This window comes from Hemiscyllium ocellatum, chromosome 8 (assembly GCF_020745735.1).
Source record: "Hemiscyllium ocellatum isolate sHemOce1 chromosome 8, sHemOce1.pat.X.cur, whole genome shotgun sequence".
In the NCBI taxonomy this organism is placed as follows: Eukaryota; Metazoa; Chordata; class Chondrichthyes; order Orectolobiformes; family Hemiscylliidae; genus Hemiscyllium; species Hemiscyllium ocellatum.
In genome coordinates, this window is record NC_083408.1 from 100,540,692 (window position 1) to 100,553,434 (window position 12,743).

At 36.5% G+C, this 12,743-nt stretch overlaps 1 protein-coding gene across 1 annotated transcript in view; it reads right to left on the reverse strand.

Moving 5' to 3' along the window:
* Window positions 1–305: 305 nt before the first annotated feature.
* Window positions 306–12,743, reverse strand: part of dlst (dihydrolipoamide S-succinyltransferase) — a 50,427-nt gene continuing 37,989 nt past the window's right edge. The window contains exons 11-15 of the mRNA XM_060829390.1: window positions 9,870–10,000; window positions 8,598–8,671; window positions 6,006–6,089; window positions 4,072–4,239; window positions 306–2,927 (exon numbers count right to left, since the gene is read on the reverse strand). Of these exons, the coding sequence (XP_060685373.1) occupies window positions 2,793–2,927; window positions 4,072–4,239; window positions 6,006–6,089; window positions 8,598–8,671; window positions 9,870–10,000 (592 nt within the window). The 3' untranslated portion in view covers window positions 306–2,792. The remainder of the gene's footprint in view (window positions 2,928–4,071; window positions 4,240–6,005; window positions 6,090–8,597; window positions 8,672–9,869; window positions 10,001–12,743) is intronic.

A 12,743-nucleotide genomic window follows, 5' to 3' on the forward strand; every position in this document is an offset into this window, starting at 1 on the left:
GCAATCAGTCTCCAGATGCTTTCTGGCCGTCTCAGATGATCAGAATTATAGCACATAGCAAACAACTGCAACAATCCTATCAACCCCACCCTCCCACCAAAACAACAATCATCATCACAACCAAAAACATTAAGGATTCATCTTTCAATATAGAGTAAGCATAGAATTTAAACTAATGCAAACACCACAGATAACTTCTACATAATAACATGAAAAAAGGGTAAAAAAAACAAAACGATCATCCATCTTCCATTCAGAATGGTTTGTTGTTGCCCAAGCCCCTAAAGCATTTACAAGAGAACCTGAACAGTTAGATACATTTATTTTTGTTTTTCAATAAACTATTACATAGCAATTTTTCCTTGGCTTCATTCCAACTTTACTGTCACATTCCCAGTTATAAATGTTAATCTCTTTGGAATTTCAATAACTGAGTGGTACATGGCAATACTAAACATCCCAAGTGTCATGAAAGTCACATCAGACAAAGCAGCAACTAGGAGTGGATCAAATGATACAATGAAATATGAGTCATCCAGCAAGCACACAAAAGGTTGTACGGAAGCAAGCCCTCAGTAACCCTCCAGGACTTTGTTCTCTTTACTATTTTGGTTAGTAAATCTATTTAGCACTCTCAGGTTGGCTTCTTTTCTCCCATTAACCGCACTGCGGTGCAGGTGATTTAAAGAATAAAAGGCATACATACATCTAACTGTCTCCCATGGCCTGAATTGCAACAAATTAGATTGTGCCACAAGTAAAAACATGGCCATGACCATGTACCAAATATTTAAAAGTTGCACAATTTGAGGAAAGTAATATGGATACTCAGTATCACTGTTAGGCAACAATGTGCAAGTCTGAGGGAAACTGGGAACAACACTAGTGACTATGTCTATTTGTCCTCAGCAAGGAAGATAGCTGGGTCATTTTGTTTTGATTAAAGCCCAGTAACGTCAAAGAGGATACATGTACCCTGTAAATTGAAATATAATGCTCTCTCTCCTCATTCCCAGCATTTTACATTTTGCTTCCATCAGCACCCCCATCACCAAACAATATCACTCAACTCCACCCAATCAGCCTTTCATTCTCAATCTTTTAATGTATTGTATACTTTTGACCACAGTGCAAGACTGGCAAATCCCAACTGACTGCCATGTTCTCCAGAAGAATAGTAGACTGCTGTCCTTATTTTCTTTTCAGAACCAGCTGTCAACCATTTATCAATTTGTACAATTATAATCCATCTACATAAGAAGGACATTGCATGTAAGGCAATACTTTACAGCTAATAATTACTTTTAAAGAACTGAACTCACTCAAGGGTGGAGGAATATTTTCTTACATACAAAAAGACTATAAAGATACAAAGATATGCTAATTTAAATAATGCCCTGACATGGTGTTTTAAGTTTGCCAACCCTACTAATACTGTCTGCAGACCTCAGCACCATGCGGGATGAAAAAATTGTGCGTATTTATCCATCTGTAAAGCTAGCTTAATTCTGAGAGCAGGAAGTAATTCCATGCCAGAAGTTGTTTGGATTGGTTTGAAACATACTGCTTTGTTCTCAATGTAGTGACGTGGTCCCATAGTGTGGTACTTGGGCAACTTGACTAATATTATGCAGCACAGCAGACTGACAAAGAGGATCTCCTGTTTGACACATAGGTGCTTTAAATTCCCTAATTTCAACTGAGCATTTCAGAAAGGGGAGTGATGGAAGGTGAAAAGAATGAAATAGTAGCAAATCTTATACAAAGATGAAGCAATAGGCAAAACCTGAACAGGTTTAGTGCAAGTGAAATACAATTTTTTAATGCTGTAAATTTATACGCAAGCCTACAGGCAACTCTAGTGACCTCCCTATACCAAAGGGAACCGTGTACTTCGACATTAACATTAGCATTTTTGTAATTCAAATTGCCTCATCTGACAAAACACTCTAAATTGGTTTTGCGATAGAATGGTTTCATCATAGTTTGAGAGATGTAGAACCCCACTGTCTACCTTTGTTATCCAAAATATCTTCTGAGGTTCCTTAATTACAAATGTACATGAACTTTAACAGCAGAAATAAATTCCAGGAACACATTAATCCTGTTAGCCTGAAGTCTCATGGTGAGTCACAGGAACTGGGAAGTTAAGATCAAGTACTCTCAGATTTAGGCAATTTTGCTGCAGGAACAGTAATATTTTTGCAACACAAAATCCCAGAACAAGGACAATGAGTTTAGCTTCTCCCTATACTTAAATAAATGGGCAGCAATGTTGCTGAGGTATTCTCAGTTTAGACAGTGCATTTAAACATGGTCAGTGGTGGAAAAGGAAATATTTTAGCACTGCTCCACAATTATGAAATACTCCATCAAGAACATTATTTCTTAGAGGCTTCACAACTTGCCTTTGTGACAATCTAAAGATAAGCAAACCCAATGTATCAGTATGACGTTTCCACTTCTTGCACCAGTGCACCATTGCAGTTTCTTGCAGTGTAACCACTTGTGTTTGTTTATTACCAAATTATGAGGGAGGAATCTCAAAGTTGCTTTCTTCAACAAAAAGACCAGTGACAAATTAGCCATGCTAGTATACCCAGTTACTTTAAACAGTTTAGCTAAGACCCTGACATGCAATATCCTTCCATCATAAATCACTCCTACAAAATTGCAATCTGTCCATAAAACATTCATTTATAATTTTAAACATCAAAAAAAAGTTGAACAAACATTTAATATGTGAAAATGCATGTGGTATATTAAGTATGTTTTCCTTTAAATAACTGAGTCTAAATGTCAAGAAGCAGCACACGAGGGTCTTCAACTGCAGCTTTAATTTTTCGAAGGAAAAGCACAGCTTCTCTGCCATCAATCAAACGGTGATCATAGGTAAGGGCCACATACATCATTGGACGAATCACAACCTGCAACGAGAGAAAAACATACGACATGCTGACAATGGATATTAGCTGTCCCTTGAAATGGAAACTTTGCAGCACTAGTTAAATTAATGTATTTGACTATCAAAAGCCCACCTCCAAAATACAGCAATGCACTCATCCGGCCAAAGGCTTTGCACTGATAAAGAAGTCACTGACCCTTCTGATACAAGCCCACAATCAGCACAACGCAACTCATTTACTGGTCATAGACTGTAAGATAATCCTTCTGCAGTTGCTATCAGCACCAAATGTAGGACAGCATTTACACCAGGCGAAGGCAATGTTTCCACTATCAAGAGGAGGCCTGTCAGTTCCTTTCATGCAGGACAACACAAACCCTTCAAATTTGACTTCTGTGGATGTAACTCTCCACATCTAATTATATTTTTAAAACAGAACATGTTGAAATTACAGAATTGGCCTGGATGGGAGATGAGGGTGTTTTAACAAATGCAGGTTGCTGACACCAATTTTTAATTTTTTTTTAAACATCAATTACCTCATGTGAAATTCTTAACAGCTGGATTAAAAACCAAGCCACAACTCGGGAGGCCAGTCATCAAATACAACACGTCTTGTACATTTATTGGTTTCAGTTGAGTTACAATTTCATGGTTTAAACTGTGAAAGTCCTTATTACAACATCATGAAATATGCCATGGGATATGCAACAATGGTAAAGGTAGAAGGAAGATCAACTCCCAATTCCAAACCAACAGTTGAAAAGAATTTCTGCCACTGGAGTAGACTCAGATTTACACAACCTGGTACTTTCCTGTAGGTATTCTGTACAAATGCTGTCTGTTTGTATAATTCCTGTAAACAGATTTAGTCACTCGAGTGGGGATCAAGTAGAGTTTGAAGCTGGTGCATTGATTAATGCTCCAGAGGACACCTCTGCAGATGTCAGGTTCAAGAGATCTCTACAGTGTTAGAAAATGATGGCAATACAACTTGAGGATGCAAAGAAATTAGACAAATCTATTACAAGAATTACTAAATATTCTAAATGTACATTTTACCTCTGGTGGTAAGTTGCAGTCTATTCTGTCAATGAATAAACACTTTCAATCTTTTGACAATAATAAGTTATATGGGAATCAAAACAAGACTGTATTTTACTCACCTGGCCCTTAACTGCAACTGGTCTCTCAAAAATGCCATGCATGCCAAGAATGGCAGACTGGGGCGGGTTAATGATTGGTGTCCCAAACATTGAACCAAACACTCCTCCATTGCTGATCGTGAAAGTACCTCCATCCATGTCTTCTATAGCCAGCTCATTTTTACGGGCCTGCAACAAGAAATTCATCAAAAATGCATTAGGTTCTTCAATTGTGCATGCATTTTTCCTCATGTTATGTAAATGCATCTTATATCCTACCCTACTCCTTCAAAAGGACAATGTGAGATAGTTCACGTGGACAGATGAACAGTGAAAGACAAATACACTAAGTGTATAGAGCATTGAAGGTGGCATGTTGAATGATGAGATCACAAAGCATATTGATACGTTTCAAGAAGGACCAGCATGCTGAAATGTTATCAACAGGATCTAGCTGCCATTCCTTTCTGCACAATAAAACAATTGATGCGACATATTTAATATCTCCATGGTTTGACACAGGCTACCTCGACAATCTTTAAGGGGCCCTGTTCTCTCTATCCTGTTGCTCTTTTGCTGTAATGTACACGTGTAATCTTTATGGATCATCCTTATCTGCCAAGGCTCCATCATAACCCTTGGCTCAGCTATTTGCAGATCTTCAATTAACATTATCTCTTGGTAATTAGAATGATTATGGCAGAGACAATCTGCAGCTTTCTCTATCTTACATCATCTCTCATCCGTACAGTGTAAGACACCAGTCCAATCATTCTATAGTTTTGTCTGACACCTATTGCTCACCTGTGGTGTAATTCCTTGCCAACACTTCAGAGTCATAGAGATGTACAGCACGGAAAGGACCTTTCGGTCCAACTCGCACATGCTAACAAGATATCCTAACCTAATGTAATCCCATTTGCCAGCACGTGGCTCATATCCCTCTAAACCCTTCATATACCCATCCCGATGCCTTAGAAATGCTGTAATTGTACCAGCCTCCACCATTCCCTCTGGCAGCTCGTTCCATACACGCACCACCCTGTGTGAAAAAGTAGCCCCTAAGGTTCCTTTTATAACTTTTCCCCCTCACCCTAAACCTATGCTTTCTAGTTCTGGACTCCCCCACTCCAGGGTAAAGTCCTGAGGAGAATTGCTGAACAGAGACACCTTCAAGGGCAGATTCATAGCTCCTTGAAAGTAGAGTTGCAGGTAGCTAGGGTAGTGAAGATGGTGTTTGTTATGCTTTCCTTTCTTGGTTATACTACTGAGTATAGGAGTTGGGAAGTCATGTTACAGCTGTACAGGACGTAGGAGTTACCAAAAGTGGCCTACCCAATGTTCACAACCAAATCACTTACATAAGTGACTAAAAGCAGTGGACTTCTTGATCGTTTTAGAAAAGGCAGCGTTCGGCCTTATTCCCTAGCTAGAAAACCTGATTGTTGTTTCCTGTCATGGGTGGTTTCAATCAAAAACCTTACAAAGCTGGCACTTTACCATGAGCAATATTAGGGAACTTTATATTGGGCTATGATCCAGTGTGTGAACAAAAATTGCCTCAGAAATGCACACCAAGGTTCTTCTGATCCTCAATATTTCACAGGGTTGCACAGGTCATCATGTATTCCATTGTTTAGTTTGTCCTGCCCAATTGCATCATCTCACATTTATCCAGACTGAATTCCATTGTGTGAAAAGCAGTTTGGTACCACAGAGTTAACAATCAATTCTGTAATAATTAGACTTTCTGCCTAACTACATGAACTTTGATTAGTCAAGCCCAACAAATATGGGCACCCCAACCCAAAGAGCAATTCAACACCATGTGCACGAAGCTACAGAAGTTGTAATTAACAAACAGCAATGCAGAACAATTGGGACCTAAATCAAAAGTAATTTAGACTGTTAGAGAACCAGCATCTTCAACATTAACTAAGATGAAATACAATTACCTTCTCTCCCAGCTCATTGATTGCTTTCTCAATGTCAGCGTAGTTCATTGTTTCAACATTTCGGATCACGGGGACTACCAGGCCCTGTGACAGAAATAATATATAAATACGAGGTGATTAATCATGTATCAAAATGAATCAAAGAGGAGACTTGGATTGTATACAATACCGCAGGAAAACTTTGTTTTTTTAACATGACAAGAAATACACAATTCTAATGATTTAATATTTTGAACATGAAAAAGAATGAATGATCCAAATGGATAAGTTAAGCCATTTTAACCAACAGATGCCTCTTTCAAAGAATATCAATATAAATTGAGTGTAACGATGAAAAACTCTTCAATGTAACAGTAGTTTTTAAAACCAAATGTTATCTTGGAAGTACCACAACGTGTTTGGTGGGTGTAGTAATAACGTTCAATGCACCAGCAAACCTATGCACAAGGTCCAACAAACAAAAATGTGAAAAGTGAGTCAACAATTTGATTTAGTAATGTCGCTCAAGGAATAAATGTTCTCCAGGACATTGAATAAAAAAACCTTATTCATTCTTTAAATAGTTTGTCTCTAACGTTTGTCAGACAGAGCAGATGGGACTTCAGGGACTTGCAAACAGCAACAACTCTGGAAATGGTGTATTTCCTTGATACAGCTGAGTATAATCTGACATTATCATGTCCTGGATTGCATTAAAATCTCTGGAACAAGGCTTAAACCACATGTAGTGAGAATTACATAGAATGGTTTCTATGCATACAGTGCAACTGATCCACCTACCAGCATATACGCAATATTGTAAAGGAGAAAAATATAGTTTAATTTTCCCTTAAATGTATCTTTATTGTATGTCTCAATTATGGGTGAAGTTATTAGTGACTACTACACATAAATGATCTCTTGATTTGAGCACCCCTGAAATATGAACACTTTCACATTTCTACCCAATAAAGCAAAGTCATAATTTGAAAACCTCCAGTAGATCATTAGTCAACAGGATCTAAGAGAGAGGATTCCCAGCATATAATGCATATAACCTGCAGTTTCTCATTAATATCTCTGATTTACAAGAATAATATCAATGGGATTAAAAAGGAGTTGCTGAAAGGCTAAAATAAACCCAGACTACACTTAACTAGGCTGGATACAAAAAAGGTTACATGTTTCTTCAGCTACTCTCTTTAATAAATGGGAACGCAAGACAATAGGTAAATTGTTTCTTATCTCTGATAGACACCCTAATATATCAGCGATTGAACAGAAGTACAGAATTACATTCCTGATGCTATCACATGACAAGATAAACCCGAAGAACAATTTTAAGTAAGACCAGCATTATAAAATACCAAAGACAACGAGAGCCTTCACAAACCTTGCATTCATTCAGTTGTGAAAACACACTTTACTAAACTGTTCAATGGTTTGAACATATCTAGCCAATGGTTTGATCAGAGTGGTGCTGGAAAAGCACAGCAGGTGAGGCAGCTTCTGAGGAGCAGGAAAATCTATGTTTCTGGCAAAAACCCTTCTTCAGGAATGGAGGCCACCTAGCCTATGTCAATTTATATTTAGGAGAGCAAAATTAATCAAGAATATCTGAAGGAGTTGAAGCTAACTAGATTATGTAGTCTTAATTGGTATTAAGGCACCTTTACACAGAATTATGGTGCTTCTCAGTCCATCTATGTTTTATTATGCTTGGAAATTATTAGAAGCAGCAGGTGCCCAAAAGAAAGCTCTTGAATAGAAAATTCCCTCCAGAGATGGGTGCGGCCCACAAGTTCTATTCAAGTTCACTACATCACAGAAAATCAGAAATAATGCTACACTAAATTTCTGACTCAAATTGTTTTGGGATTTAGAATTATTCCATAGATTGTCAAGAATGTACACAAAAACAGGAGGCAAATCTTCATTACTTATAACTTTTATTTTCACCATCTCAAATCTAATATTAACATGCTCAATAATAGGACTTGGAACTCCAAATGGGCAACATCTCAGAATATTTACTAAATTGTTATGTAACTAAATGGAAAATATTAGGAACCAATGAGAATTATGTAATTGAATTGATATGGTAATTATTTCTCATAATACAATTGCATGTCTGATCACCATGACCAGAGGACTACCATCATTTGCACCCTACAGTTCCCAGTTTGAATATAAATTGAAATAATGCTATATGTTGACTATCTAAAAGTCACTTGCATGTTTATTTGGCATGGAAAATAATTCTTTTCCTTTCATTACTTTACAAATAATTCCCATGGATTTTTTTCACAGCACATACCCAAGCCTGTGATCTCGAAATCTTAGACAGACAAGTAGACACATGGAAAGTTACAAATATTCTGACTTAGAAATATTTGTCATCAGTGTTTTGTCAAAACCCTGGAACTCCTGACCCAAGAGCACCAAGAGAATTCCTTCATCTCACAGACTGCAGCGGTTAAAGAGAGCAGATCACCGTCTCTTTAAGATAAGTTTGGGACTGAGTATTAAATGCTGGCCTTGCCAGTCAAGCTCTCATCCTCTGAAGAATAAAAAAAAATGCCAGTGACCCAATAAATATTGTTCAATACTGACCTTTGGGGTTGCTACAGCAACACTGATGTCAACATAATCACGGTAGACCACTTCTTTGGTTGTATCATCAATAACTGGACAGAAAACACAAATTAAACCACTGACAAGCTGCATTAATGACAAATGTCAGAAATAAAACTATGACACTGCAATGGAATCAAATGCTGTGGATATAGTTTACCACACCGAAGTGGCTTCTTACTGCACAATGCAATCTTAATATTGTCTGCCCATGTGCAGAGACTACTAGTATATTTTTATTATCCGAAGTGAATTTTTGCTGTTTCACCTTTGTTCTAGCCTTAGATTTTAAAAGTCCCACATGTTGTTACTTTCCAGCAGGGTGGGGTAAGGTGGGGGAAAACATGGCCAAACAGTTTTTCGTAGCTTCAACTCAATTAGAATACGTTATATCATCCTTACTTATGAACAGTAATTAGTATAAGGAGAATGAAGCAAAGAGTAGATTTTGATTTTATTTTAAAAGAGAAATGCTTCCCTCAGTTTAGTTTGCTTTACAAACAAAAAGCTTTGAGATTGTCATTTTACTATATGTTAGTGCAAGTAAAATGAAATGACAAGAATACAGTCCTGTAAAGTACAGATTGAATCAGATTAGATACTCGATCAAATAAATAATTTTATAGTAGTCTCACCAAAGGGGAATCAGAAGGATAAATACATCAGTGTTCACATTTAAAAATAGAAACTCCCATTTAAAACTCAGTAGCTTTATTTACTTAAACTAGAAGGACAATTTCATATTGCAAGACTAAAATTTCTGACAAATTTGACCATTTTATCTTGAAACATAGTTGCAAATCAAAAAAAAATTGAAAACATTGAATTCGAGTGGATAATAGTACAGTTTTTAGCCAACAAGCATTAGTTAAATAAATATGGAAACAAGAATATTCATTGACCAACTCATCAAAACTCCGCTAAGAGTCACTGAAAGACAAATTTTAATTCACTTCCCACAAGTAGACCCTTCATTTTTCCATCACTGTAGTGCTCTTAAAATCTGAACATTAGAAATAGGAAGTGGCCATTTAGTTTCTCAAGATTACTCTGCCATTCAATTAAATCAAGGCTCATTTATGGTAGCAACTCAATTTTCCTACCTGCTCCCTGATAATCCTGGACTCCTTATGTTGACTTAAAGTCCACCTTCGTCTTGAACACATTTAATAACCTAGCCTCCTAGGTGGTAAAGTAGTACAACAGTTTCTTGTCGAGTAGAACATGGTCTCATCCTTGGTTTATACTTACCAGCATTTACCACTGGCTGATTCTGCAGTGCAAAACTAGATGCTTTGACAAACGCAGACATAAAACCTAACTTTATATTGTGTTTCTTGAGGAAAGTTTCTTTGTGTAGAGTTCTCATTTCCTGGATATTACTGTTAGGAAAAGTGAGAATAAAGAACCATTAGTCTTTGAAACTAAACAGCAATGTATAGAGATTTCCCTAGAAAAATTGGACTGTATGTTAGTGCTTCAATGGACTGTGTTATAAAACAACAGGAGGCAGAAATGCACCTCTCATGATAAGCTACGTAGGATTCAAAAAACCAATCACAAAATTTAAAACTTGTTCGTCATCTTTTCTTAGCCAAAAATCCCAAATAATATTTCTTCCTAAATAGCTCAAATAAATAAAGAAAAAAAAGTTTATTTAAAAATGGAGGCAAGTATTTATTTAAAAAGTAAACATTACTGAAACCTAATGAATAGTGAGATTGACAGCTGGGAAGAGCAACCAGGTTGATTTAAGTGGAGTAATGAGAACTTTAACTCAGAATAGATCAAAATCAAAATACTGCCATTTTTGGTAAGAAATGCACTTAAATAATCTTGATTTTACATTGTACCTTCAATGTAGAAAAAGATAATCAACTTGTGTAGAGAATGTGATATGAACCCACCCCTAAGTCAATGGTTTTCTTCAATGATGTACAATGCTACACATTGCAAAAGTAACCAAGCTTTGAATATAAAAGTTACAACTTGTTTTTAATAGTTCAATCAAATGCCCTTGAGCTATACCCAGTCCAGTAATTATCCTTATGACTATGCTCATTTCTTACTGAGTGGATTATTGCAATTGTCAGACCCAAGTACAGTAATGTGAACTAAAGCATTTACTTAGCCACTCCCTCTACAAATGCTTTGTGCTGAATATTTCTTGCATTCTGTTCTTTCACAATTATACTGGTTCTCATGAAAGAGATGACAATAAGTCTTTTAAGAATTAGATGCAGCCAACATTGCCAATAGGTTTAGGGCAGGAAATCGGCCACTTTTATCTGGTCTGGCTGACATGTAATCCCACAAGTGTGGTGGATACTTAACTTCCCCGCTGAAATGTCCTAGCAAGCCATTAACTTGAAATATTAGGAATGGGCAACAAATGCTATTCTTGTCAGTAATGTCGTGAAAGAATTTAACTTACACTTAGAAATGAAGAATTAGTAAGATTGAAGATTAGAAGGTATTTCCTCTGCTCCAACTCACAGAAATTGCAGATTAACAGCAAGAATGACCAGAGATGCTTAGTTTCTTAGGAAGAGAAACAAAGGTAACATAGATACGTACAGGTAGAGATAACCAAGTGTGTATAATTATAGGAGGCCTCAGGCTCTTTTAAAGTACCAGAAGTCTCTTCTGTTTTCAAGTTTTATTTCTTACTTGAAACCCTCCAGTTTTTTTCATGAAACAATTTTTTTCTCTGATTTAAGTAAAGCACAATTATTTTATTTGTATTCGTGTCCTTTGTTATATTATTAATTTGAAGTAGGCAAATAAAAGTACACATTCATCTCCTGCTTTTAAGATACGGAGGCTTCTCAATTGAAGCACAATAGCATCTCCCTTCATTCTCTACTTCACTTACATTAATAAACAGTTATTATTAGCTCTTATTTTTCATTAATGACTTTCAATTTCACTCAACAAACATTCACTTAGAGACAACTCAGCCGTAAGACTAACAAGACTACTTACCTCATATCTCCCATCACTAAATATCATGTTAAGCTTTTGTGAAGAGGAAGCTGAACACCATTTTCTATGCAAAATACTTCTAGCTCAGTACAAAGCTGTGTATTCGATAACATTGTGCTGTGTTGATTATCATCTGAATGGCTTCTATAATTGTTTGAACTACTTTTTTTAAATGTCACAGTAATGAAATCAGCTTAAGGCTTTTGATTCATACATGGCCACTCCAGCACTATAATTTACATCTGTTTGACCTGAGCAGAATTTCAGTTTCTTACTCTAGAGTTATCACACAATAAATTGCACGGTTCTTCAGTCTTTCCAGTTCAAGGCAAATATTTATGACCTTGTCACCTATGTACATTACTCTAGCAATAGTTTCCAGTCATTAAAGATATGATTTTATTACACTTCTGGTTTGGCTTTGTTTCTCATCTCTCACCAAAACTCATCCTTTTGTGTGTCATTGGCATAGTTTTTAAATTACATTATTTCCAAATCTTCTTATTACTGTTCTGTTGTATATGAGCAATAGGTATAACAGAGAGAGAGAGAGAGAGAGAGAGAGAAAAACTGGGGAGTTGTTCATAAAAATTCTTCTAACAGGGAACAAAACATTCCAACTTGCAACAGAAATTTATATCTGCGAACTGTACAATATAATATTGATAATGCTACAATCTGATGTGTAACACTCCAATTTTGTTGCATTACGTCACAGGAAAAGTTATTCTGTATAAATTACAAATTACTGGATTACAGTACACAGGATACAAATTAATCACTTGTAAAAATCACAATTCGACTTGATGAAAAAATGTAAAGAGCATTTATGTAAAGCAGGTCCTTCTGCTCATTTTTGTGTGTTGCTATGTTAGAACAAAGAACAGTACAATGCAGGAACAGACCCTTCGGCCTATCGGGACTGCACTAACACATGATGCCTTTCTAAACTGAAACCTTTTGTCTCCACACAATCGATATCTTTTTTTTCCCCTGCCTATTCACACAGCTGTCAAGATACCACTTAAACATTGCTATTATATCACCTTCAACACCACCTCTAAAAGGAGGTGGTTGCTGCTACAATTGCTTACCACGACAGTGCAGGTGAAGGAGTATTCATACCTAGATCTTCTCAGT